Below are 26,860 nucleotides of genomic sequence, written 5' to 3'. Positions count from 1 at the left end.
AACTATTTCCTCTTTCTTTGTTTGATCACAGCATATCTAAAATGAACCTTGTCCAAACACTATCTTGAAACGATGTCCCCGATGTTAGAGTCCTTCACGACCCCGACCCTGGACGAATGAACTTCAATCCGCAGAACGTGAAGATGATTCCATAAACTTCCAGCACTCGGCGAGCAAGCGCAACATAACTCGAGAAGGAATAACCTTTTGACTGAATCAAGGTAGAAGAGTTGTACATTTCACTTGCCATCTGACCCTGAAACAGAAATAAATCTTCGTAATACGAGATAAAAGTCCACGGAAAACATAGTTATGACATTATACAACAAGGGAGTGAAGAGAATACTTATACAATGGAACCACTCTAAAGGCATATTAGTTCAGCATAATACAGAACAACAGTATTGTATCCTTGGGTGGGATAATCCTCGCCTCCGTTGTCCTTAATAGAATTGAAAATTCTTGTCACGTATGTTCGCAAATGTTTAATTCTATGTCAGGACCGGAGGCTCCGATTATGCTTGTTCAAAGCTGAGCCACCACTACAGACGCCACATCCAAAATAGGCTTATAGTAAAATGTCTTGAATGTAGATTCAGCAGACCAATCAGCTGCACTCATTATATCAGCAAAACTTACACCCATAGAAAAAGATTTGGATGCCATCGCCCCTCGGACCGAATGTGCGCCAAATTTTGAGACATCAATGCCCGCTTCTTCCATGAGCCCCCGCACCCATCTAGATAAGGTGGCAGGTGTCACTGGTCGAAAAGGCTTTTGCAAAGCAATGAACAATTGACCCCTCATATCAGACCTGAATTCAGCCGTACTTACCTCGTTCGCTTTCAAGCATTGGACTACACATAGTTTAGAATTATCCGGGAACGCCGGATAAGAAACCGAGGTAGAATGTCCTTTAGTTCGTCTGGAGATAAGAAAAGTTACCCCTTCAGGAGTGAACCGATGGCCCACGAGATCAAGGGCGCGGATATCTGAAACCCTTTTGCAGGAAACCAGACATAACAGCATGGCTAATTTCGCTGAAAGCTGTTTTCGAGATAGGTATCTGTTGGCCGGCCATGACTCCATAAACCGTAGGACCACGGATATGTCCCAAAGGACTGAGTATCTGGGGCACGGAGGTTTCACCATCCTAATACCCCGAAGCAGTTTACAAACTAAGGGATGTTCTCCAATTGATTTACCATCTATTGGAACGTGGCCTGCCGATATGGTGGACCAAAAATTGTTCACGGTCCGGTACGCTAGCCCAGAGGATGCCAGGGAGGCCAAGAAGTTCACTACCATGGAGACAGATGCTGTATCGGGATCTGTGTTCTGTTGAGAACACTAGCTACACCATCTGCTCCATACAGATGAATATCGTTTATGAGTGTTGGATGACCATGCCTCATTAATGAACTTGTGAGCTTCACTCGAAAGTCCTGGGATTTCCCAGCGATCCCTGAAACTCGCCAAGCCACCAGCGGAAGCTGTCCTGACTCTATCAAGGGATGAGGAGCCTTCTGAGGATCTAGCAATAGATTCCATTTCTGAGGAAGGAGAAGAGGTACAGCACAAGACATTTTCAGAAGGGTCGGGAACCAAGCCTGAGCCCTCCATAGCGGGGTGATGAGTATTATCTCCGCTTGTTGGCGCCTGGTTTGGGCCAAGACTCTGAGAATCATCGAGAATGGAGGGAAAGCATAATTCAGAGTCTGGGGCCATGTCTGGAGAAACGCATCTGAGGCTAACGCCTCCGGATCCGGACGCCAACTGTAAAACGCCGGTAACTGCCTGTTGAGACAGGGGGCAAAAAGGTCCAGATGACACGGACCCCATAGGAGATTCAGAGCCCGGAAGACTCGAGGATGGAGTCTCCAGTCACTGAAGTCTTGAAGGGAGTGAGAGTGCCAATCGGTTACCTCGTTGCTTCGACCCGGAAGGTACTCTGCCACTACTGAAATCCTGTGGAGTAGGCAATAATGCCAAAAATCCTTGGCTATCTCTCGATTTCGTTCCCCCCAGTTTGTTGACATAGCGGACAGCTGAGACATTGTCCATTCACAAAAGAATGCAACAATCTGTCTTGTGGGGTGAGAGACTGCGGATCGCGAAAGAGCCTGCCAGCAGTTCCAAGCAGTTTATGTGCAAGGAGAGTTCCTGTTGGGACCACCGTCCCCCAGTGGATATTGAGCTGCAATGCGCTCCCCAGCCCCAGCGGCTCCATGTGTTCAAGCCACCACAGCATCTCCCACCTCGCCTCTTCGGAAAGAGGGATCTTCTCTGTATATCCCAGGCCTTTGCGGAGATATTGGATCTTTAAACGCTGGAATGCCCAATAATGAAGAGGGCCTGGAAAAATGGCTTGTATCGAGGAGGCTAACAGTCCTACAATCCGCGCCACTGACCTCAAGGAGACCACATGTTTGCTCAATACGATTCGCAATTCCTTTTTGATCGTTCTGATCTTTTGAGAGGGCAGCAGTAGCTGGCAGCTCCGTGAATCTATCTGAAACCTTAGAAATTCTATGGACTGCATGGGAGACAAAATAGATTTCTGAGGGTTCACTACAAAGCCCAGACTCTGAAGGAGAGAGATAGACCATTTCAGATGAGTGACTACTACTCGGGGACAACTTGCCATGAGAATGATGTCGTCTAAATAGACGATTAACCTTACCCCGCGTGCTCTCAAGGATTCTACAACCGGGCGAAGCAGCTTTGTGAAGCACCATGGTGCGGAAGAAAGCCAGAAAGGGAGAACTTTGTACTCGTAACACACGCCTTGCCAGATGAATTGGAGGAAGCGACGATGCGGGCCGTAAATCGAAATGGAGAGGTAGGCGTCTTTGAGATCTAGACGCACCATCCAATCCCCTTCTGGTAAAAGATCGCGCAACAGATGGATGCCCTCCATCTTGAAGTGGCGATAAACAATCCAGTCATTGAATTCTTTCAAATTGAGGACCAACCTGGACCTGCCCCCTTTTTTCTCTACCTGAAACACGTTGCTGACAAAACCCCTCGGGTGGAGACGTGACGGGGCAATGGTTCCTTTCCGCACTAGAGAATTGATCTCGTCTGTGATAAAATTCTGGTCGTGTTGGGAAAAATATATTGGAGGGTGTAAGGAGCCCTGACTGGGGCTGTTGTACATCTCTAGCTTGTAGCCCTGAATGGTCTCCAAAACCCAGGCATCTTGCGAGATCGTGCGCCAAACTGGAAGAAAAGATTAAATGCGTCCTCCCAAAATTACCTCTGAACAGAAAACCAGTCTCACCTGAATTCCCGGTGTCGTGCTGGGTGGCCTGGTTGCCGTTGTATCTGCCCCTGCGGAACCTATTCTGAGCTCATCTGGTGGGGTAGAAGGAGGAATTGGAAGAGTTGGAGTAATTGAAGTCCTGATGGCCTCAACGCTGTTGATGGAACTGGCTCCTTGGGGCGCCTTGATTTCCTCGGCCGAACGACCGCCCTCTATATCGCCCGGCCCGAGTGAAAACCAGGTGGAAAGCCAGTTTCAAGGACTCTTGTGCCTTATCCAGGCCACTGAAGGTCGCCACAAACTTCGTGAGTTCCTTTAGGAACGGCTGACCAAAGAGGAGGCCTTCCGCGATGAGCCCGGCCTCTGATGTGGAAAATTCCGCTAGCTTGGGGTCTAATTTAAGCAGAATGGACCGCCCCCTTTCGCTAGACATGGCCCAATTAGCATTGCCCAACTGGCATACGAGACGCTGTGCCCAGCCAATCAGTTCATCGGGATCGATGGGTGCTCTGGATTCCTTGGCCTTGTATCCTAACTCTAGAATTTTTGTGGTGGGGCCCGGCAAGTCGAGAAGCTTATCTTGGCATGGCCGCCAGGCGCGGTCAATGACTTTTTTCGGGTCCTTTGCCTACTTCAAGTACGTGACATGGTGGGGTCCACCTCGGGGGTATCCGCCACCTTCCCCGCCAAATCCGGCCTAGGACATTCAGAGCGTAGTCGGGCCCTGACGTCCTTATCGTAAGGCCGACGGAGGTGTGACTGTACATAGTCTGCCACCTCTGGTGACGGGAGCCACGCCGTCGAATTGGGATGGATAATATCAGCCGGCTCAAAAGTAAGTACCTTAGGTTGGACGGGGGTCTCCAAATGGTGCTCCTTCCTCTTTTTCTTGGCTGGCTCAGCCGCCTCCTGGTCATCCGACTGCTGATCGGAGGATGCATCATCAGGATCTCCGAAGAGAGATTCCGAGGGATCATCCTGAGTGGATGAAGCTTGATCCTTTGCCAAAGAATCGGCCAACTTTGCAAAATCCTCATTATGTAGGTTAACAACTTCTGCAGCGCTAGGCTTAGGAGGGTTGGGCTTGGCGGGAATCCACCCCTGCTGCAAGGCGTATTTATTAAGGTGTCTCTTCAATGGGGCGATAGCCCTTACCAAAGCTGAATTGACTGACTTCTGGACCCCAGCATCTAATGCTTCTGCAAGGTCCTGCTCTAAAGAACCAGCAGGTTCAGATTCATAATAATAATCTTCCTTGTACATATAGTCCGCCATGATAGAGCCCAGTCAAGTAGCTACGCTATTGGTTAAGCGAACAATGGAAGATAAATCCTCAAACCAACTTCCAGTGTTGGACAGTCAGGGGGAGAGGCACTATCCCAGGCAAGCCAAGATCTACTAAACCTTTCGTGATATAAGTCGAGGGAGGGGCTTGCCAAAAGCCTCTCTAGGCAATGCCTAAGCACAGATTGTACAGCCAACTGCCTTCGCTAAACAGCTGGCGTAGGTGGGGGCTGAAACGGGCGAAAACACTTTGAAATTTGGGTCGTTCCCGCTCAGAAACTGATCGCTCTGGACTTTGCGCGGAAATTGACCTAAAATGGCTGCCGCGCTAGCGCTGGAGCTGCTGCCCGTGAAAACCAAAAGAGGACTGCGCGGTCGAGCGACGTGCAGTCCTCGCCCCCTCACTCTCTCTCCACAGGAAAAACTGCAAAAGGCACGTCGCGCCCGGCACCCGCCGCGCTCCCAAACCCAGATCGGGGAAAACAGCGAGTACACCCGACAAACCGCGAGGCAAAGCGGACTCGCGAACAAGAGTGCAAGGCTAAACTGGATTTGGCCGCCGCGCTTCCCCTACAGAAGGAGCTGACAAATGCTCCCCACAGCGGACGCACGATCGCGCTAAGCAAAAAACACAGGTATGAGCAAATATACACCAGCATAAGATCCAGCAATGAATCAAAGCACAGAACGACCGCACACTACACAATGCAAAAAGGTAAAGTAAGAGGCCCTTAACAGGCTGTGGAGCAGCAAAGAAAGAGGAAGTAGTTGCCTCAGTTGGGACATTTATATGTTATTCTCTATGGTTGTCAGGAGCGCTGATGACTCATGGGATTTGAAGTTTTTTATACATAAGTGTTTTTATTGGCTGCTGAGTAATAAAAAGCAGAGAAATGAGAAGCATAATCGGAGCCTCCGGTCCTGACATAGAATTGCTGATTACTTTACGGTGGTTAGGGTGAGGCTTGCACATTGATCTTCTTCGTAGTCTTCCAGAGGCATTTAACTCCAATAACTACAAAGTACTAAAAAAACCTTGCTCATCTTAATGCGATGTTAGAGGGACAATGTTTGAGAAGCAGTCCTTTACCGGGTCACCTCCTTGTTCAGTAGCTCTCACCATGTACATCTGGCATCTTAACCAACCAATAGAACTGCACAACAAACATCCGCATCAACCAGGTCATTTCCTTGGCTAGAGTCTTTCTGAGCTTCAACATTGGCTGGTAATGTATACAGATGATACTCAGATTCACATCAAATAATCTAATAGATCTAGGACTGACTGGAAAATGAGGGACTGCTAAACACATGTCCAGAATTGGACGGATCAGAACTTGGTTAAGCCTAAACTTCTTAACGACGGAAGTACTGCTTTTAGTTTTATAACTATTTGACTGGCTACCTTCTTTGGGCTCTTCGTTGCCTCACTCTCAAAATGCCTAGCACTTCGGAGTCACCAGGAATGCAAACATATCACTGATTCCACAGGTCAGCATCAACAAAATTCCTTTAACTGCCTGCACATCCTCTGAAGAATCCTACATTTGCTGCATCTGCTGCATCTGCTGCAAGGATTAACTTTGTTCTGCGGTGTTAAGTTCTTGGATTGACTACTGCAATGGAATCGATTGGCCAAGACGATGATCCTGTTTCTACGAGGTCAGAATCATGCAGTGAGCCCCATTCCTGCCTTAAAGCTAAGAGGCCATAAATGCCCTGCACTGATGACAAGCTATTGGCCCTTGAGCAAGGAACACATAAAATATTTGCTTCATGCACTACCTTTTCATCAAGGTGACATCATAGCAGCTGGCCAGATGCTTGAGATTAGCCATCCAAAATAGATTCTCTCCCCATCTTGAGAGATTCAAATGTTTTGGGGACAGACACATACACAACTCCCTCCTCTGGAAGGGGAGGGTCTTTGAATAATCCTGAAAATAATTGGTTATTGTCCCTTCTTAGATTATGATCCTAGGACATCATGTATGCTGCTGGCACTGAAAACAGGACAGTGGGAATATTCTTTCTTAGGAGGACATTTCCTCACCTTGTAGACTGCATGCATTTCTGGCATTGTCCTACCCTGTTGTCTGCACCCGTCAACCTGCAGACATCCAGGGAACTTCACCAGAACTGCTTCAGATGCCTGCTCCTGGATGTAGACTTGCCATGCTATAGAGGTTTCCACTTTAGATAAAGTAGTTCTTTACAAGTATTCCATTAGCCATCTTGAACCTGGACCTAGCTGTTAATCTTTCTCTGCAAGACTGGGGAAGTTATTTAAAGTTTGGCAAACAGGGAGCACAGCCATGAGTTGCTGGTGCCCCAAGCTCTCTATTTAGAATCAGGGGAAGCAATTTGGTTACATTACAGAGTGCAGCTGGTCCCACTGGCGAAAACCTTTGATCTGGCACCACATCTGCTGATCTGGTCCGTCAGGTTATGGTGATGGTCACAATTCCTCAATTTCCCTACCAGGGATGAGTTTACTACCGGGAGCCTTTGGTAATCCAGCCTTTATATCATGTCTCAAACAGCAGTGAGCATTGAGTCATTTTGACCACCTCCCACTTGCTTCTAGCAAGGTGTATCTATGCCAATCAGGGGTATCCATGCAGTAACATCCATTAATTGCTACGACCCTGGCTCTCCCTTTGGTACATCTGCCACCAGGGAGCGTCAAAACCTAACTCTTAACAGGTATCTATAAGATCCATTTTACTTTCCGTATTCTCAACTCCCTAGGTGTTTTTGGAGTCCTAGGAGGTTAGCCCCTCATAGCCAATAGGAGGTTGTTGGGAAAAGGGTGCAACAAATAAACCTTGTTACATCATCGTGGCTCAAAAACTGTGTAATGTCACTTCTGCTATCCCTAGTATTTTGGTCTATTGAGTCAGTGGATGACTGCGATAACTAGTAGAGCCTAGAAGTGATAGTGTTTCGAGGATTGGTGCACAGAAGGGCGGTAGGAACCCCTTAATGGGAACCCTTCCCTTGCAGCACCTGAGCACGCACTTTATTCGTTGGTTGAAGCTGTGCAGCCCCTCTTGCAGGATGAAGCCATATTTAGGCATGTTGAAGAAATCCCCGACACCCCCCCCCCCTACTTTTGGGCATTGCATGGACTACTGCGAAATCCACAAGCTATCCTCAAGCTATGGAGAAGCAAAGCTAAGTATAGTAAATCTATTCTTACCTATAACTACCTTCTCAATATCTTGGTCATTGATATTTAAACTACAATACTTTGCCACATTGATAATTCCCGCATCCTTTTCGGATATACCGCCAGCAGTGATCCTGTCAATTCAGTTGGTAGCGCAGTTGTGGGGTCGGGAGACGGCAGTCTTCCCTGTTCAGGATACAGTTATCTTTTGGGCTCTGGAGACAGCGGTGTTTTTTGTGAAGAGGGCAGTGGTTTTGTCAGTGAAAAGAACAGTGGGGTTGATTATGCATATTGCTGGTTTGTAATCATGATCCCTTAATCACAAAAGACCTTTTAACATTTTATTGTCAAGACCAACACAGCTGAGTCAATAGGAAATTAAGATCTGCTCTAATAACATATATTGCATGCCTATGTATAGATAACTGACCTGAATACATTCAATATATATGCAGCCGGGAGAGTACACAGAACAAAAGCACTTTTCAGAAAGATCACAAATGTAGAGAGGTGAACAGCGACTTCTCCTGCTTGGCAAAACATCCCCAAAAATATTAACTAAATCCATAAAACATCGGCCCAGATTTCCTAATGCTTTGCGCCGGGTGTGCACCACTTTTGTGATGCATACCCAGCACAGTGTTGGGGTGGGATTTACTATCTAACGCAATTATGATTTGCGTTGGATAGTATCCCAAAGTAAAGCAAAATTCAGATTTTCCACAGCTTGGGTGGGTAGAAAATCGTGATTTTATTAAAGACACGGAGACTGATATTATGCATGTTTCTTTAATTGCAACTCACAGCAGCAACACCAAACAATGTAAAGAATTTAGAACATTTGTTTAACATTCCAAAGTCCATATAATCCTGTGACAGCCAGCCATATTCCTTCTTTAAGCTGCGAACAAGTCAAAAGATTTACTCGATATCCAAATCTTTATAAAGTAAGAGAAGAAGTCCAAAAGACGAAAAGAATCTCATCCGTAGATTACTTCTTCACATCACCACCTGAAATTCAAGAACAAAAAATATATCAATGGGAGGGAAAAAAAACATAGAGGGATAATATCAGCCTCCGTGTCTTTAATAAAATCACGATTTTCTACCCACCCAAGCTGTGGAAAATCTGAATTTTATGGCAAGGCACGGAGGCCAATATTATGCATGTTTAAAGCCTTGCCATAATATTCCTTACTGGACAATCCACAGGCTTAAAATAAAACTTCTTAAATACAGAGTCAGAAGACCAGTCTGCCGCTTCTAAAATGGCTGATAAACCACCACCCAGGATAAAGGCCTTAGAGGCCATTGCCCCTCTTGCAGAATGAGCGCCAAATTTATTTAAATCGATCTCCGCCCTATTCATGACCTCTTTGACCCAACGAGACAAGGTAGGGGTAGATACAGCTTTATGTGGAAACTTGAAGGAAATGATTAGTTGTGTTTCCGAAACATTCCTGAGGGATTCAGTCCTTCTTTCATACTCACGTATACATCTCACAACACACAGCTTTATACAATCATCAAAACTCGGATAGAAAATTGATCGAGACATAGTCTTGGTTCTTTTAGAAATAGAGAAATAAACCCCTTCAGGAACAAAACGACGTCCAGTGATCTCTAAAGCTTTCACGTCTGAAACTCTCCTGAAGGAAACTAAACACAGTAACATAACTAGTTTCAAGGAAAGATCTCTGAGACTTAAAAATTCATTTTCGTACCAACTTGTCAATTCCTTCAATACGATGTCAACGTCCCAAAGAGATGAATACTTTGCCCCAGGAGGGGCTTTGATTCTTACGCTTCTTAAGAGTCTCCTAACTACATCGTGCTGATCGATAGGAACGCTATCTACCAGATCATGACCAGCTGAAATTGCTGACCTACCAATATTAACGGTACTATAAGATTTTCCTTTAAGGAAGATCTCTGACAAATAGTTAACAACTTCAACTAAAGGAGCCGATACTGGATCCAAATTCCTCGAAGAACACCAATGAATCCATCTTCCACATGCCAACCTGTATGCCTTAGAGGTCCCTGGGGCCCATGATTCTTTAATGAGTTTTGAAGCTTCCGGAGATAAGCCTGACATTTGCCATGCTCTCCCGAAATCAACCAAGCCATTAGGTTTAAATGTCCTTGAACTAAGTCGTGAAAATCTCCTACAGCGTTGGTTAGCAGATCCGGAACATTCGGCAGAAGTACTGGGTCTGCAATCAACATCTCCATAACATCTGGGTACCAGACTTGAGACGTCCAAAAGGGGGCTATTTTTTTTTACTTTTAATAGGACTCTCTGAATGAGAGCAAAAGGGGGAAAAGCATAACAAGGAGACTCGCTCCAAACTTGGGGGAGAGCGTCCACTGCCTCCGCAGCTGGATCCGGTCTCCAACTATAGAACCTCTGAACCTGTGCATTGATTCGATTGGCAAAAAGATCTATCTTGAAGGGACCCCACTTTTGATTCAATGATAAGAATATTTGACTCTTTAGTCTCCAATCGCGGAAGTCCTTTAGTTGCCGAGAATTCCAATCTGCAATGGAATTGTTTTTCCCCGGCAAGTTCTGAGCTAAGATCATGATGTTTTTGCTTAGGCAGAAATGCCAAAATTCTTTTGCCAGATCTGCTAAAGCCTTCGAACGAGGGCCTCCTAGTTTGTTCACATATCTTACTGCTGAAATGTTGTCCATCTTTAAAAGAATGCAACATTTCACTCTGTCCTTTGCAAAACTCTTTACTGCAAATGAGCCTGCCAGCAGCTCCAGATAATTGATATGCATTTGGCTCTCTTTCCCTGTCCATTTCCCCCCGGTAGTCAAAGATCCGCAGCTCTCTCCCCATCCCAAAAGGCTCGCGTCTGATTCTATGATCATATCGGGGCTCGGTCCAAAGATTGCCTTGCCGTTCCAAGCCACAAGATTCTCTAACCACCAAGTTAGTTCCTCTTTGGACTCTGAGTCTAATAGTATTTATGTTCAGGTATAAGGTTCTCATTCTCTGTCGAGCACGGTAGTGAAGGGGAGCTGGGAAGATCGCCTGAATAGAGGCCGTAAGAAGTCCTATAACCCTCGCAACCTGTCTCAGTGGAACCCAAACACATGCTAGTAATCTTCGCACCTCTCTGCGAATCTTCCTGACTTTTTCCATCGGTAAATTCAAGACACAATCCAAGGTCGAGATCTGAAAACCAAGAAATACAGTCTCCTGACTGGGTACTAGACAAGATTTCTTTATATTACTATGAAACCCAGATCTTCTATAACCCTGACTGCAAAAGTCGTGTGTTCCTGAGCTTGAACCTTGTCTACTGACATTATGAGAATGTCGTCCAGGTAAATCATTAGTCTTATTCCCCTTGACCGTAACCAAGCAGCTATGGGTCGCATCACTTTGGTGAAGCACCAAGGGGCAGAAGTCAAACCAAAGGGAAGGCTCTTAAACCTCCACATGGTCCCTTTCCAAAGGAATTTCAAGAAATCTCTTTGATGTACACAAACAGGAATAGTCAGATAAGCATCTTTCAGATCCAGGCGGGTCAACCAATCTCCTTTCCTTAATACATCTCTCAGCATGTGAATACCTTCCATTTTGAAATGGTTGTATTCTACCCATTCGTTCACATCCTTCAGGTTTATTACAGGCCTCATTGTTTTGTCTTTTTACTCTACCAAAAAGAGATTGCTTACAAACCCAACACCTGAATTCTCCGCCTTTTCTATGGCACCTTTGTTTTCCAATTCTAATACCTCCTGACTTACCAATTCTTCTTGTTCTTTTGCGAATCTTAGAAGAGGAGGTCTCCGTACCTGAATCGGTTTGGCGACAAAATCTATTTGATAACCTGACACCAATTGTAATACCCAAGGGTCCGAGGTAATTTCTTTCCATCTGTCCAAGAACAGAGCAAGTCTTCCACCCACCTTTACAAGGGAAGATAAATGGTCGTTTTGAAAACATACCTTGGTATCTTGATCTTCTTTCACCTCTAAAGCGACCTCTACTTCCTCTCTGTCTCTGAGGAAAAAATCCTGGGAAATTTGAGCTTGATTGGTAACTTCCACCCCTAAAGCCACCTCTTGGGAAGGAGCCTCTCGAAATACCAGATCCGCGGCCGGGGAATTGGCCCGCATCCTCCCGGCCGTGCCAAAAACTCTCCTAATATCCTTCTGAACCTTTTGGATAGAGTTAAAGGCTTCTGCGTATTTTGCCATTTCTTTTACAAACTCTTCACCAAAGAGTAAGCCATTTGCTGAATGTCCAGACTCTTTTCCAGCAAGGTCTGCCAATTTTGGGTCTATTTTCATTAGAAGACTCTTTCTCCTTTCGATACAGAGGGAAGCATTAGCATTTCCCAATAAGCAGATTGCCCTTTGGACCCATTGACGTAAGTCCTCTACATTAATTATGCCCTGTTGAGTATATGCCTCCTCGCAGATATCAAAAAATGTAGTCAAGGGGCCAAAGACATCAAGGAGCCGGTCTTGGCACCCTTTTAAACCCTTATCAAGGACCCTTCTTGGATCTCTACCCATTTTATTTAAAAAGCTGAGATCTTAGGGTCTAATTCGGGTGTGAACGCGACCTTGTTGGCTAGTGATGGTCTCGGACACTCTGATCTCAAACGTGTCCTGACCTCTTTAGGCATTTCTTTGCGAATCCAATACTCTATGTATTGAGCCACATGTTTAGCCGGCACCCATTGTGGTGAGAGTGGGTGTTGGATTGTATTGGGGTCAAACATGAGCTCACCAAATGGATCGATAACTTGACCTTGAGAATTTGTGTCTATATCTTTCTTAACCTTTTTGTAAGGGGGGTCATCCTCATCTGAGGATCCAAAATCTGAAGAACATGAGATTATAATATCCCCGCTACTCGAGAATTCGTCACAAACGATCGCCCTGTGATCACCCTTTTTGGCCTTTATAGCCTCAGTCATACTGGCCTTTTATAGCCTCTTTCATGGACTCTTTTTGAGCTTTACCCTTAATGCCTGTCAAGTTAAAGGCAGCCTTGTTTAAATTATCCTTTTTTGAGGACATATGTTTTCTTTTATGGGGCACTTTCCTGCCCGAACCACTTGCATGAGGTTCTTCGCAAACTTCCTCCACAGACCAAAATTGTTCCTCATTAGGAATACTTTTGGCAAACCTGTCCTCCAATTTATTTACACATTCATCTAGTTTTTTCTCAAGTTGTAAAGCTAGAACAGACATAGCCTGATCTACACAACCCTTAACTTTTAAATCCAGGGCATCATGTTTATCATTGTTATTTTCCATCTTAAAAACTAAAATGAAATTCCCTATAATAGTTAAAATCAAAACCCAAATAAATACAATCCCACTTAAAATATAAATTTGCGCAAAAAAAGTCAGTAAGAATAAATTGAGTCGTTTTCCTCACAGTGTTCTCAGGTGAAGCCAAGCTGACAGTTAGACTGATCCTTGTCTGACAAGGAATAAACAATTGGGTTCTGCCACTTTTGCTTGTCCAAAAGATGGCTGCCACAAAGTAATAGATTAAAAGTAGAAAAGACCAATCCAAAATGGCTGCTGCATCATGTGATGCAAGTACGGTAGTCTATGAGGATCAAAATCTTTCCAAAGTGAAGGAGGTGATGAGGTAAATTATTCTGCCTGTTTGATATTGTATATACTCTTATTTTAAAACGTAAGAAAGCGGTTTTAGTTGTGGTATTGAGGCATGAATCATTTACACTGTTACGATTTGAAACGCGCGCTGTAAATAAATAAATAAATGATTCGATGGGTGATTCATGCGGTCACTGCGTGATTATGGCCATGCGCGAGGCACTGAAAGCCTAAAAAGTGGCGGAATCCGTGTCCTCGGCACGCTCTCGGCATTCAAAATATTCATTGTTCACTAAACTTTCAAACGGAAGCTCTTGCTCCGTTTTCTAAGATCTTCCGCATTGGGTGCGCAACGGTGAAACGAAGAAAGGAAGCGCGAGTCGTGCAAACAGTCTCCCTCGCGCTCGTCTGTGAAATACATTAAACGAGTTCCTTAATAACACTAAAAGAAGAACAAGGGAGGTACCGAGATTGAACAATAATAAAAGCCAGCACCCTAAAAGGAAATTAAGAATTATTCAGTCCCAAAGATTCATTTAAAACATTAAGGGGCATATGTATCAAACGATTTTGTATTCACAAACGCTGCGAATCGCAAAAAAACAGCGTTTGCGAATACAAAATCGCAAAACGGTATGTATGAGCCATTTTCGCATCGCATAATTAAGGAATCGCTAATTTTGCGATTTCTTAATTTTGCTTAAGCATTTAAGAAATCGCAAATTGCGATTCCTTAAATGCTATGTAACACGCACCCAAGTTGTGCGATTTATCCTTAAGAAATCGCAAATTACCACCAACTTCTAGTTGGTGGTAATTTGCGATTTCTTTGAAAAATGCACTTTTTGGCATTTTTCAAAGTCATGTATGTGCGCCGTATGCGCACACATGCTCATTTCAGGGGTGCATCAAGGTGTCATCATGACACCCTTGCACCTTTGAAATTATTCTCAATTAGCGATTAGCAAATTGCGATTCGCAATTTGAGAATTACTTCCCATTCATTCCTATGGGTCTCCTGGCCCATAGGAATGAATGGGAAGGTATTCCTTAATTGCGATTTCGCAATTTGCTAATCGCAATTAAGGAATATTAAGAAATCACAAAATATTTGCGAATTTTTAAATACATCCCGTTTTGCAATTCTCAAATAGCGATTCTCAAAAAATCGCTATTTGAGAATCGCAAATTCGTTTTTTGATACATACGCCCCTAAATCAAGATTTGTCATACAAAACAAGAAATGAATCATTAAAACAAGGCAAGAAAAAATCACAGTATGTAAATCACTACAATCACAAAGTAGATTAAAATTATCCCCAACAATATAAATGAAGAGCAAAATGAGAGCGAACTTATCTTATCTGTGAGCAGCAACAAAGAAGGAATATGGCTGGCTGTCACAGGATTATATGGACTTTGGAATGTTAAACAAATGTTCTAAATTCTTTACATTGTTTGGTGTTGCTGCTGTGAGTTGCAATTAAAGAAACATGCATAATATTGGCCTCCGTGCCTTGCCATAAAATTGCTCTATATGCTGCTTTGTGTTACTTTGTGTCAGGTGGGCGTTCAATGAGTGGTGCATTGGTGTTCCCATGAGACCACCCATGTTTGTGATGCAAATTTCTATCTACAGACCGTGTTAGACAGGGATTTGCATCAAAATGTACACTTCCTCCAGGCAGGCGTAACGAGGAGAAATTTTTAATTTCTCCTTGTTTTTCCATTTTCGCATTTGTGCTGTATTGTACCTTAACACAACTATGGCAAACAAGGAAAATCTCACGAGGGAGTACACCCTCCCGTATGCAAACCACTAAATCACAATAAGTACTCCTTGGATGGGTGGCTGATGACCACGTCTCTTCTATAATAGACCCTGATACGGTACTAATGGGAAGTCCTAAGATGAAGAGACCCACTAAGGAGTGGGGAAAGAAACAATTCCTTTTGTTTTAATTACCCTCACACACCCTAGTGGTTGCTCTGAAGAAAGTCCTGGACCTTTAAGGTCCTTGCAGGACTGAAACATATTGGCTTTAGGGTCATAGGACCATAAATACTACTATTTGACCCCCCCTTTTTACACATTTTTATAACCCTAGTAGATCCAAAAATAAAGGGATACCGGGATTTGCTTGCGTTTTTTTAATCTTTAATTCCCCCTGGTCACATTATCACAAAGAGCTCCCTGAAATACGGTCGAGCCCACCCTGACTTTTGGGCGTCAGGGTGACCCGATGATGAAGCATGACACCACTAGGATGTGTGAGGGTAATTAAAACAAAAGGAATGGTTTCCTTCCCCACTCCTTAGTGGGTCTCTTCATCTTAGGACTTCCCATTAGTACCGTATCAGGGTCTGTTATAGAAGAGACGGGCTCATCATCCACGCATCCAAGGAGTACTTATTGTGATTTAGAGCATTGTACAACATACCTACAAAGTGGGAAAAACCTTAAAGCTAGTTTTTGTACTTACCAAACCTATGCTTCATAGAACGCACGCACTCTTACCCCATGGTGCATGGATGTGTGCGTTGGCACATGGCTGTTAAAAGTGCCCCAGAGCTGGAGAGAGAAAAAATGCACCATATATTACTAGATATGACACATTTTTTGTCTCTCCCTTTGACGCCAGACAGTGCAGCAACTTTGGTGCAGTGTTGCCGTGCGTCAAAGATTTACTATGGGTGGCTGCATTGTAACACCCAGATGCCCCTCAGGAGACCTCCCCTTGGTGCAAAGTAACGCAAGCAGTGCATTGCACAACTTTACGTTACTTTGGTAAACTAGCCAACCAAAATCCTGACTTGTGTTCGATATTAGATTTAACCCTCACACTTTGCGCGACAAAAGTGATGCAAACGTGGTGCCAAGCATTCGTAAATCTGGGCCCTGGACCATAGTGTAGAAGTTGAAATGTAGTGCTGGACTGATTACTTACATTCAGAATCCAATGGGTAAAGCACTAAGGTGCTCTAAGGCCAGTCACAGAAAGAGCAGGTGCAGCAGATGTGGAGGCAGCAGGGCCATGTGCTAGTGAAACAGTAGAGAGCAGCAGGCTCTAAGGGTGATGCAAGCTGCAGCATGGGTTTAGCCAGGTCCAACTTTACACCAAGGGTGCAGTGAGCAAAGCGTTGCATGTACCTAGACTCTGCACAGCACCGAGGCTGCAGCAAGCACCAGCATAGGTTTCGCCAGGGGCGTGCTCTACACCAAGTGTGCAGCATGCATAGGGGTTGGGTCTAGCAGGGCTCAGTTCTTCAACAAGGATGTAGTAAGCAGAAGTGTTGGGTGTAGCTGGGCCCTGCTCTTCACCAAGGGTGTGGCAGGACAAGAATTGAAGTAGCTAGGCCCTGACCTACATCATGGCTGAACAAGCTTAAGCGTTGGGTGTCGCTGGGCCCTGCTCTTCACCAAGGGTGTGGCAGCACAAGGATTGAAGTAGCTAGGCCCTGACCTACATCATGGCTGAACAAGCTTAAGCGTTGGGTGTCGCTGGGTCCTGCTCTTCAGCAAAGGTGCAGCTAGCTCAAGCTTAGGTTTCCGAACACTGCTCTACACCAAGGGTATATCAATGCGCTCCCTTGTGCCACTTTGTACCAAGGGTTGTTTCATGGGTGGTGCTTTTGCGTTCCCATGAACCACCCATGGGTTTGACGTAAATCTCTATCTACGAAGAATTACAGACAGGGATTTATACCAAAATCTTGCGCCTCTTCAAGGCAGATGTAACGAGGAGAAATGTTTTCATTTCTCCTTGTTTTCCCCACTTTGCATGTGGGCTGCATTGTACAGCACACATAAAGTGTGAAATACCTAAAAGCATAGTTTTGTACTTGAAAGGACCCTTCCAGCACAAAGTCTATGCTTTCCACTATGCAGACACCCTTGCACTATGGCCAGTGTAATATTGTAAGACGTGCTGGGCGCTAGGACCAGCACAGGAGTTCTAGAGGTGGGAGGAGAATGGGAGGCAGAACAGGAGGAGTCAGGGGAGTAGTTCGGTGCAGGGAAAGAAAGGAGTAAGACGTATGCAAATAAAGCTCCTCACCACATAATTGTGTCGGTGTCGTACATTCATTCACGGCGACACTACAATTGGAGACAAAGGTGGTTGTGGACCTTGGCTGCCTTACCTGTGTCCCGTCGAGCGCTCCGCTGCCTCGGAGCTGCTGTGCTGTGTCGTGCACCGGGAGCTTTCTCCGGTCGCGTTGTTCCCCTGCTGTGTCTGCTGTCCGCTCCGCTGCCTCGGAGCTGTGGGGCTATGCCACGACCTGGGAGCCCACCCCAGTCGTGTGTACCCCTGCCGTGCACTCTCTTTGCCGTGACCCGGGAGCCCACCCCGGTCGCGTGTGCCTTTTGCCGTCCACTCGTCTCATCGCAACCCGGGAGCCCACCCCAGTTGCGCAGGATCCGGGCTGTGAGTGCCCTTGCTGCTGTTGTCTGAAAGTGTCCTCGAGGGCGTGTAGGGTCTCGTCCTTGACCCGGGAATTGCATTCGTCTCGCCCGAAGGTACCGGTGCTTGCCTGTTTTCCTCGCTGCTAACAACACCTGCTTTTGGACTATACTCTCGCGAGGAGCGAGATTTCACCGGCGGCCATCTTGAGGTCAGGCGCCTCATCCAATCCCCTGCGAGGATTGCCGACGGCCATGTTGAGGTCTGGCAAGTGCTGGAAATCACCTCAAACCAGTAGCAAATGGGTTTCCATATGCGTTTTCGCACCATTACAGACTGATATCAGCGTGAGGAGTGGACCACACATTTTTCTCTTCTGTTGCACATTCTTGATCTCTATTACTGCTCGTGGTAGTAACCATACTTCGCGTGGCTGGTGGGACTGCGACATTGCCTAGGTTCCCTGCTGCTGAGCCCGCACCGTACCTTACCTACTGATAGTGTCAACGCTACTGCATCTGCACCAGGTGACAGGCTCTGTGAGACTTCCTGTGTCTAAACTCTTCGATACCAATCCATTGCTCACCTGTATTTTGCACTTCAATCTATCATGTCTAGGTCCCCAACGTCATGACAGCTTCATGCCTCTGCTAACGCCAGCGCCAGGCCGGAGTCCCCTACGTCCACATCGCAAATTGGAGGCCACAGACTTGGCATGCTTGGAGGCCCTTTGTTATGCCCGCCGGAACCCCTAGTCCTTATTTCGGGCGGAGGCATGGGCCTTCACTGGCAGGAATGGCTAGAAGACTTTAAAGACTTCATGAAAGGTTCCCATGTGACTGAGGAGGATCAGCAACTGATTGCACTGCGCAATCTCAACGGGAAAGATGTTGGTCGGATTATAAAGGAACTTCCGGCTGATGCTGCTTCGTCCTATGCAAACGTGCGTGATTCACTAAACAGAAAATTTCTTCACAAACAGAACATTGATTATGAAAGATACACATTCAATCTGGCATCTGAAGAAAAAGATGAGCCCATGGGTACATTCATCACGAGACTTAGACGCTTGGCCCGCTACTGTGACTTTGACTCTTTCACGACGGAAGAAGCCCTTTGCCTGTGAATCATAGAAGGATGCCAGTCTGAGTCATTACGCAGACGTCTATTGAAGAAAAGTTACTCTCTGGATGAGATTGAAGAAATGACGCGAATACATGATCAAGCAGAAGAACATGCTAAGCGAATGGAAGCTGGAAGAGGCGAAAAATGAGAACAGGCATTCAGGCTCCAATCTCGCAACACCACTAGGTCTTCCCCTGCAAAGCAACGATCATCCAGACCCAAAGTTCAGTCTCACTATACAGGTCGTCATCGTCGCAGTACCAGCCGATCTGATAAACGGCAGGAGCGCCAACTTAAATGCTATTGCTGTGGATATGACTTCCCTCACACGGAAACTTGCCCTGCACTAGGCCAAAAATGCAGGAAGTGTGGCAGGGACAAGCACTTTGAGAACATCTGCGGAGCACCTCGCAAAGACACCCACAGAGACACTTACAGACAATCCAACACTCGCATCGTGCCAAAGCAGTGTGGGACCGCTGAGATTCTTCCACTGGCTCTTCAAATTCCAGCCGTCATTCTCATGGCACATACAAATCACGTCGATCACAATCTCGTGAGTCAAGGTTGTTATCACCAATATCGCAAGACAGTGATGAATATGTCTGCATGGTCGCGGATCCTGACAGGCTGAAGAAATATCCGCGACTACATCTTCAAATGGACACACACATAGCCAAGTTTGTTTTGGACAGTGGGGCATCCCTCAACTATATTTCCGTTGCTTAATACAATAAAATGAATCCGCAACCACACCTGCATAAAGCTGCCGTGCCGGTATACACATGGATGTCAAAGGAACCTATTCCTTGTCTAGGACAATTTCAGACTAATCTCACATACAAGGACAGGACTATTCCAGCCCGTATTCATGTCATTGATGGGCCTGAAGCAGATTGTCTTCTCAGCTTGCCCACAACGGAACGGCTTTAACTAGTGGAAATATTGTACAAAGTTGATAACAAACCTGACATAGTTCACAAGTTTCCAAAATTATTCACCGTAATCGGAAAGATGGCTTATTGTCAAGTTTGATTGCATATAAATGAACGTGTGACCCCCCATAGCACAACATCACAGGAAAATTCCATTTCATCTTCAACAGTCTGTAGAGGAGGAACTGCAGGATCTTCTCCGGGCTGACATCATTGAGAGAACATCAGGACCCACCCCTTGGGTCTCTCCAGTGGTTGTAGTACCAAAAAAGGGCTCGCCTGACAAAGTGCATCTCTGTGTGGATATGAGAGCACCCAACACCACCATTGAAAGAGAGAGACACCCAGGACCTTACATCAGTGACATGATTGCGTCACTCAATGGTGTGCAAATATTCTCCAAACTAGACCTCAACAAGGGCTATCACCAGCTGGAACTCAACGAAAAATCGAGATATATTACCACATTCTCGACTCACCAAGGCTTATTCAGATACAAAAGACTCAGTTTTGGGGTTTCATCTGCCACTGAGATTTTTCAAGAGGCCATCAGGAAAGTAATACATCACATTTCCAACACCCTAAACTACAGTAATGACATTCTCGTCTATGGAGCAACAATGTAAGAACACGACACAGCGCTGGACCGAGTCTGTCATGCTCTGTTGGATGCCAACCTCACATTAAATAAAGACAAATTTGAATTTCACAAATCCACACTAAAGTTCTTTGGACACATCTTGTCAGGTATGAGACCTGATCCTGAAAAGATCGCAGCTTTTAACGATACCCCCAGGCCGCGAGACGCTGCGGATGTGAGTTCGTTTTTAGGCATGGCAAGCTATTGTGCACGCTATATCAAGGATTATGCCACTATCAGCTGACCAAACAGGGCCACCCATTCTACTGGACCACAAGATGTAATCAAGCTTTCCACACGATTAAAGCTTCTGTTGAATCTGCCAACAACCGTGCGTATTTCAATCCTCGACGAAAAACTGAAATCACCGTGGATGCGAGTCCCGTGGGACTTGGAGCTTTATTAACTCAATATGACAAGGAGGGTGATCAACGATACATTGTAGCATTTGCCAGTCGGAGTCTCACAGACAAAGAGAGAGCGTATTCTCAGCCCGAAAAGAAAAGCTTGGCGGTAGTCTGGGCCTGTGAACATTTTCACATTTTTATCTACGGAAAACACATCACGCTTATCACGGACCACCAGGCTCTGATAACCATCTTTGGAAATCCCTGAGCCAAAATGCCACCCAGAATAGAGCATTGGGGCATTCGCCTTCAAGAGTATACTTATACCATCATCCACAAACCAGGAAAAGCTGCAAATCCAGCTGACTACATGTCGAGACATCTTAAGGCAACGTCCAAATCCAATCCATCGTTAGCGGAGGAATATATCCATTTTGTATTGGATCAAGCCAAACCACCAGCAGTCCTTGAAGCCACCAATGAAGATGTCACCCAACAAAATGTAAAACAATGCGTCCAGACAAACAGCTGGAGGCATCTGGAGGAATCTGGACAGAGTGAACAAATTGACAGTCATGAACTGTCCTCTTTTAGACATGTCAAGGATGAACTGTCCATCACCTCGGATGGTCTTTTACTAAGAGACAAACGGATCATCATTCCAAAACAGCTGCGCCAAGGAGTCATTAACTTAGCGCATGAAGGGAACAGAGGTATCGTAGCTACGAAGAGGGTGCTGCGGGTGCGAGTCTGGTTCTCTATACTTGATCAGATGGTTGAACTTACACTGAAAGACTGCCTGCAATGTCAGCTAGTAAGTCGAGAAGATCCCCCTGCGCCTCTACAAATGTCGGAATTGCCGGATGGTGTCTGGCATCATGTCGCAGTAGACTTCTTTAGCCCATTGCAATCTGGCAAGTATATCCTGGTCATCATGGACGAATACGCACGTTTCCCAATTGCGCACCTCATAGCATCAACCAAAGCTGCCACCACTATACCTGTACTGGATGAGGTTTTCGCAGCATGGGGCATACTGAAGGTAGTGAAAACAGATAATGGCCCACCATTCAATGGGCAAGAATTTGCCACATTTGCCAACCACTTGAATTTCAGACACCGGAAGATTACCCCCTTGTGGCCGCAGGCCAATGGGATGGTAGAAAGATTCATGGCCACTCTAAAAAAAAAAACATCCAGCAAGCAGAACTTTCAAAGTGTGATGTGCAAGTGGCTTTAAATGAGGTATTACAAGCCTATCGAACCCCACCAGATACTACCACAGACAGATGCCCTGCAACTTTAATGCTGGGTCGCACAGTGCGCATAAGAATACCGGCTTGGGAAGATGTAGCTAGTGGTATTCATCAAGACTCTGATCACGAAAAATAAGCAACAAGAGACAGACTGAAGAAGGAGAAGATGAAGGAATATGCAGACAGACGGAGAAAAGCTGCACAGCCATCTATCCATGAGGGAGACTGGGTACTAGTGCGGCAAGAACAACAGAGAAAAGCAGACTGTCGATATCGTGCATGCCCCCTAGTGGTGACAAAACAAAAAGGGACCATGATCACGGCCACGTCAGAGGACAAGAGGATCACAAGGAATGCGACGCACTTTCAGAAATGCACGCCCAATGTCAGAGAAGCGTTGACCTCACCCAGATTGAAGAACTGTAACTATGTAGTTTTATTTTATTGGTTAATCTATATGCACGGACACTTCTGAGATGTTTTCAAGTTGTTTAAGAAGGGGGGAGATGTAATATTTTAAGACGTGCTGGGCGCTAGGACCAGCACGGGAGGTCTAGAGGTGGGAGGAGAATGGGAGTGGGAACAGGAGGAGTCAGGGGAGCAGTTCGGTGCAGGAAAAGAAAGGAGTAAGACGTATGCAAATAAAGCTCCTCACCAAATAATTGTGTTGGTGTCGTACATTCATTCACGGCGACACTACAGCCAGGGCGACTGGAATTACGCAATTGTTCTGCTGCGGCATTTTTCGTTAAATTATGGATTTGACACATTTGCTACATACTCATTCATCTGCTGCTTAATCTGTAGATTTTAACAAAAAGTTACTAAAAATGCAGCAACACATGTTGCCGCTAAGAGGAACGCCCTTTGCAAAGGTTGACTGGTCACCTTTCTGTTGCTTATTGGTATATTTGGGTGTTAAACCAGTTCTAAAGAGATGCAACCTATGCCCAGACAATGCTAACAAGTGTAAAAATAAGAAATCAATGAAGTAATACAATCACAAAATGTGACGCATTATGCCGCATAATTTGCCTTTTCTTGCAGCATAATTTAGTTAACGCCGTTGCATCATTTGACTTTTTCCTGGCACCTAATTCCAGCGACCTTGACTTGGTGCATGGAGGTCTGCATAAACTCATGACGTCAAAAGTGCCCCAGTGCAGGCGGAGAGCAGAACAGAGCCGCATCTTAATAGGCATGGCGCTGTTCTGCTCTCTCCAGTTCACGCAGCGCAGTTCAGTAACAGGCAGAGAGCAGAACAGAGCCGCATCTTAATAGGCATGGCGCTGTTCTGCTCTCTCCAGTTCACGCAGCGCAGTTCAGTAACAGGCAGAGAGCAGAACCGAACCGCATCTGAATAGGCATGGCGCTGTTCTGCTCTCTCCAGTTCACGCAGCGCAGTTCAGTAACAGGCGGAGAGCAGAACCGAACCGCATCTGAATAGGCATGGCGCTGTTCTGCTCTCTCCAGTTCACGCAGCGCAGTTCAGTAACAGGCGGAGAGCAGAACAGAGCTGCATTTTAATAGGCATGGCGCTGTTCTGCTCTCTCCAGTTCACGCAGCGCAGTTCAGTAACAGGCAGAGAGCAGAACCGAGCCGCATCTGAATAGGCATGGCGCTGTTCTCCTCTCTCCAGTTCACTCATCGCAGTTCAGTAACAGGCGGAGAGCAGAACAGAGCCGCATCTTAATAGGCATGGCGCTGTTCTGCTCTCTCCAGTTCACGCAGCGCAGTTCAGTAACAGGCGGAGAGCAGAACCGAGCCGCATCTGAATAGGCATGGCGCTGTTCTGCTCTCTCCAGTTCACGCAGCGCAGTTCAGTAACAGGCGGAGAGCAGAACCGAGCCGCATCTGAATAGGCATGGCGCTGTTCTGCTCTCTCCAGTTCACGCAGCGCAGTTCAGTAACAGGCGGAGAGCAGAACAGAGCTGCATTTTAATAGGCATGGCGCTGTTCTGCTCTCTCCAGTTCACGCAGCGCAGTTCAGTAACAGGCAGAGAGCAGAACCGAGCCGCATCTGAATAGGCATGGCGCTGTTCTCCTCTCTCCAGTTCACTCATCGCAGTTCAGTAACAGGCGGAGAGCAGAACAGAGCCGCATCTTAATAGGCATGGCGCTGTTCTGCTCTCTCCAGTTCACGCAGCGCAGTTCAGTAACAGGCGGAGAGCAGAACCGAGCCGCATCTGAATAGGCATGGCGCTGTTCTGCTCTCTCCAGTTCACGCAGCGCACTTCAGTAACAGGCGGAGAGCAGAACCGAGCCGCATCTGAATAGGCATGGCGCTGTTCTGCTCTCTCCAGTTCACGCAGCGCAGTTCAGTAACAGGCGGAGAGCAGAACCGAGCCGCATCTGAATAGGCATGGCGCTGTTCTGCTCTCTCCAGTTCACGCAGCGCAGTTCAGTAACAGGCGGAGAGCAGAACAGAGCCGCATCTTAATAGGCATGGCGCTGTTCTTCTCTCTCCAGTTCACGCAGCGCACTTCAGTAACTTTACTTGCTGCCCGGGGTGCACAGCTTCTATGTAAATCTGGGCTCAGGGTCCATTGGACTGACACACTCGGATTTAGTCTGCACTGTAGGACGCTGCGTTTGTATTAATAGCCATAGGGGCTAGATGTAGACTGCAGTAGATTAATGAATAAATGCAGCAATTTCCACGGTGTGGGAAAAGATGGACAAGTAGAGACAGAGCGTTTGTCTGTGGTAATGGCTGGAGGGGGTTTGTAGGATTGAGGGTGAAGGGACAAGAGGGAAGTGCTTGTGAAAGAAGATACCTGAAGAACGAGAATTACTATAGCCATAGGCTAACTGTGAGAGGTCGGGGGAGGGGAGGAGATCAAGAAGCGAGAGAATAAACAAAGACGGGCAGAGAGATGAACTTGAAAATGAGAAGGCATAGTGCATGAGAGAGGAAGCGAGTTGTACAAAGTGCAGGGAGGTCTAGAAAATGGGAAAATGCATAGAGGCACAGAGATCTTGAGCACAGATGGACTTGATGGAACCCTGACAGAGTGCAGAGAGGCGCGGGGGCCCTACTACCGAAACAAAGGAGCCTAAATCTCTGAGAGAAAAAGAAACGTACAACTCGAAAGGGGAGAACCAAACATGCAAATGGGGAGAGGCAAAGACTCAAAGCACAGAAGAAGAAGGACTTAGAACAAAGACAAGGCAGACGACTACTGCACAGCAGAAAAACACACCTAAAATTCAGAGTTCAACACAGAGCTAAATAGTAATAGAAAATAATTCTGGAGGATAGAGGGAGTAACAATGACAAAGCCATGGGTACCGAGTTTCAGGATTAACTCCATTTGAGTCAGTTCTGAAAACATACAGGTATTTTCCTGGTGCCATGACCCTGGAAGCTGTTTTCCTGCCACCGTGACCCAGGAAGGTGTTTTTCTGCTATCATGACTCTAGAGGCAGGCCGACCAGATACACAGCCAGAGGCATCACTAGTCACATTTTGGGCCTTCTGCCTAGTTATGAAGTACATGTGCATGCAACCTGGCTTTTTAGGTTTCGCTCTCGAGACCTATTGTCGCCGAGATGCCTCTCAACGGAGACAGACCGGGGCACGCGCAGCGATTGGGGTCGGGGTCTGTGGACGCGCTTGCGCAGACGCACACGCACGCACACACGCACACACACACACGCACACACACAGACACACGCGCGCGCACACACACCCCGCCGCTGCCGACCCCCCTTTTCCGAAAATACTGAGAGGTGTGAACACTACCAGCGCGACGTCCGTATAATAATGTATAAGTGATAAAGAGTTGAAAAACAAAATTACTTTTCCGCTGCAAGCATTGGCTACGCAAAACATTATTTTAACTTTTCAGTTTCACTTTCATTTTACTGTAAAAAGGCCTCGCGGAGAATTCGCTACAATATTAGGAATTTGCGCCTCCCCCCTCCGCCCCGCTCCCCCAAATAAGTACATCAGGAACAAACTAAAACCAATATCTATAGATTTAAACTTGGCTCTCTCCCCGAAACCTCAGCACTCCTCTATACAAAAAAAAAACGAAGGAAGGCCGTGTTATTAAATGCGCTGGCGTTGCAGCGCGCGCCCCCCATGCATGCTCCCCCCCCCCCCCCCAGCGCTGCAGGGCCATGTTGCACGTGCGGGCACTCACCTGTTCTGAGACGGCCCGGAAGAGGCACGAGGCGTTCTTGGCGGTCAGCTTGCGGTACAGCCCCAGAGAGCCGAGGAAGTCGTCCATGGTCACGTCGTTGAGGGACTTCTGCCCGAAGTACTTCTTCATTCCCCGCTGCATGGTGGCGGTTGGATACTGCAGGCTGGGTCTGTGCTCTGCGGCCGCCCCCTCTCACGGCCCCTAATCAGGGCTCAGGGGCTGCACATTTGGGCAGGAACCTCGCACCTGCGCGCACGACGCGCCGCGGCCTCTGCGCCCACAGGCCTGCCCGGTGAGCGTCCGACCTCCCGGGCAGCAAGCATGTCGTCTGTTTTGCAGCCAGCCCCCTCCCCGCAAACGTGCACCGCCCCACCTTTTTACAAAGTTGCAAACCTCGGATGTTTTTGTGCTCCAAAGAAGGCACGTCAAGACGTTTGTTTATCAAGCACTCATTTAAATGTCTTTGAAACGAGGACTGCAAGGCATTAGTCTTTAAACTGTGACGTATGCTAGTTAGCAGTCTATATGGACCGATTTTTGTCACACCTGCTCATTCACCCCCATCATACCTGTGTGTGGCCGCTTCGCCGTTCCAACAGGCCCAGTACCTATGGTGGTATAATTTAGCGTTCTCCAGCCTGAACTTTTACCATACTCGAAATATAGTTACATTCCATTGCCTT

At 46.5% G+C, this 26,860-nt stretch overlaps 1 protein-coding gene across 2 annotated transcripts; it reads right to left on the bottom strand.

The window, feature by feature from the left end:
- Window positions 1–26,423, bottom strand: LOC146830526 (uncharacterized). 2 transcript variants are annotated; one of them, XM_085604732.1, is made up of 2 exons: window positions 26,178–26,423; window positions 1–256 (listed from the first exon to the last, which is right to left on the bottom strand). In XM_085604732.1, exons 1-2 carry the CDS (start codon window positions 26,316–26,318, stop codon window positions 95–97), a joined length of 303 nt encoding a protein of 100 aa, XP_085460858.1. In that variant the 5' UTR covers window positions 26,319–26,423; the 3' UTR covers window positions 1–94. The 2 variants fall into 2 exon arrangements, 1 of the variants encoding a protein (XP_085460858.1); XR_014961435.1 differs by lacking the exon at window positions 1–256 and adding an exon at window positions 8,516–8,732.
- Window positions 26,424–26,860: the final 437 nt, after the last annotated feature.

Source organism: Triturus cristatus, chromosome 5_1 (genome assembly GCF_964204655.1).
Source record: "Triturus cristatus chromosome 5_1, aTriCri1.1, whole genome shotgun sequence".
NCBI lineage: Eukaryota > Metazoa > Chordata > Amphibia > Caudata > Salamandridae > Triturus > Triturus cristatus.
The sequence above is the reverse complement of the archived record's forward strand: the minus strand, read 5'-3'. Positions and strand labels throughout refer to the sequence as shown.

What these genes read in the sequence shown, in the direction of transcription:
- LOC146830526 (XM_085604732.1), bottom strand. Translation starts at nt 26,318, where the DNA reads ATGCAGCGGGGAATGAAGAAGTACTTCGGGCAGAAGTCCCTCAACGAC. An exon ending in TCCGGGCCGTCTCAGAACAG is followed by an intron (nt 257 to 26,177) that starts GTGAGTGCCCGC and finishes TTTCTGTTTCAG; the next exon opens with GGTCAGATGGCAAGTGAAAT.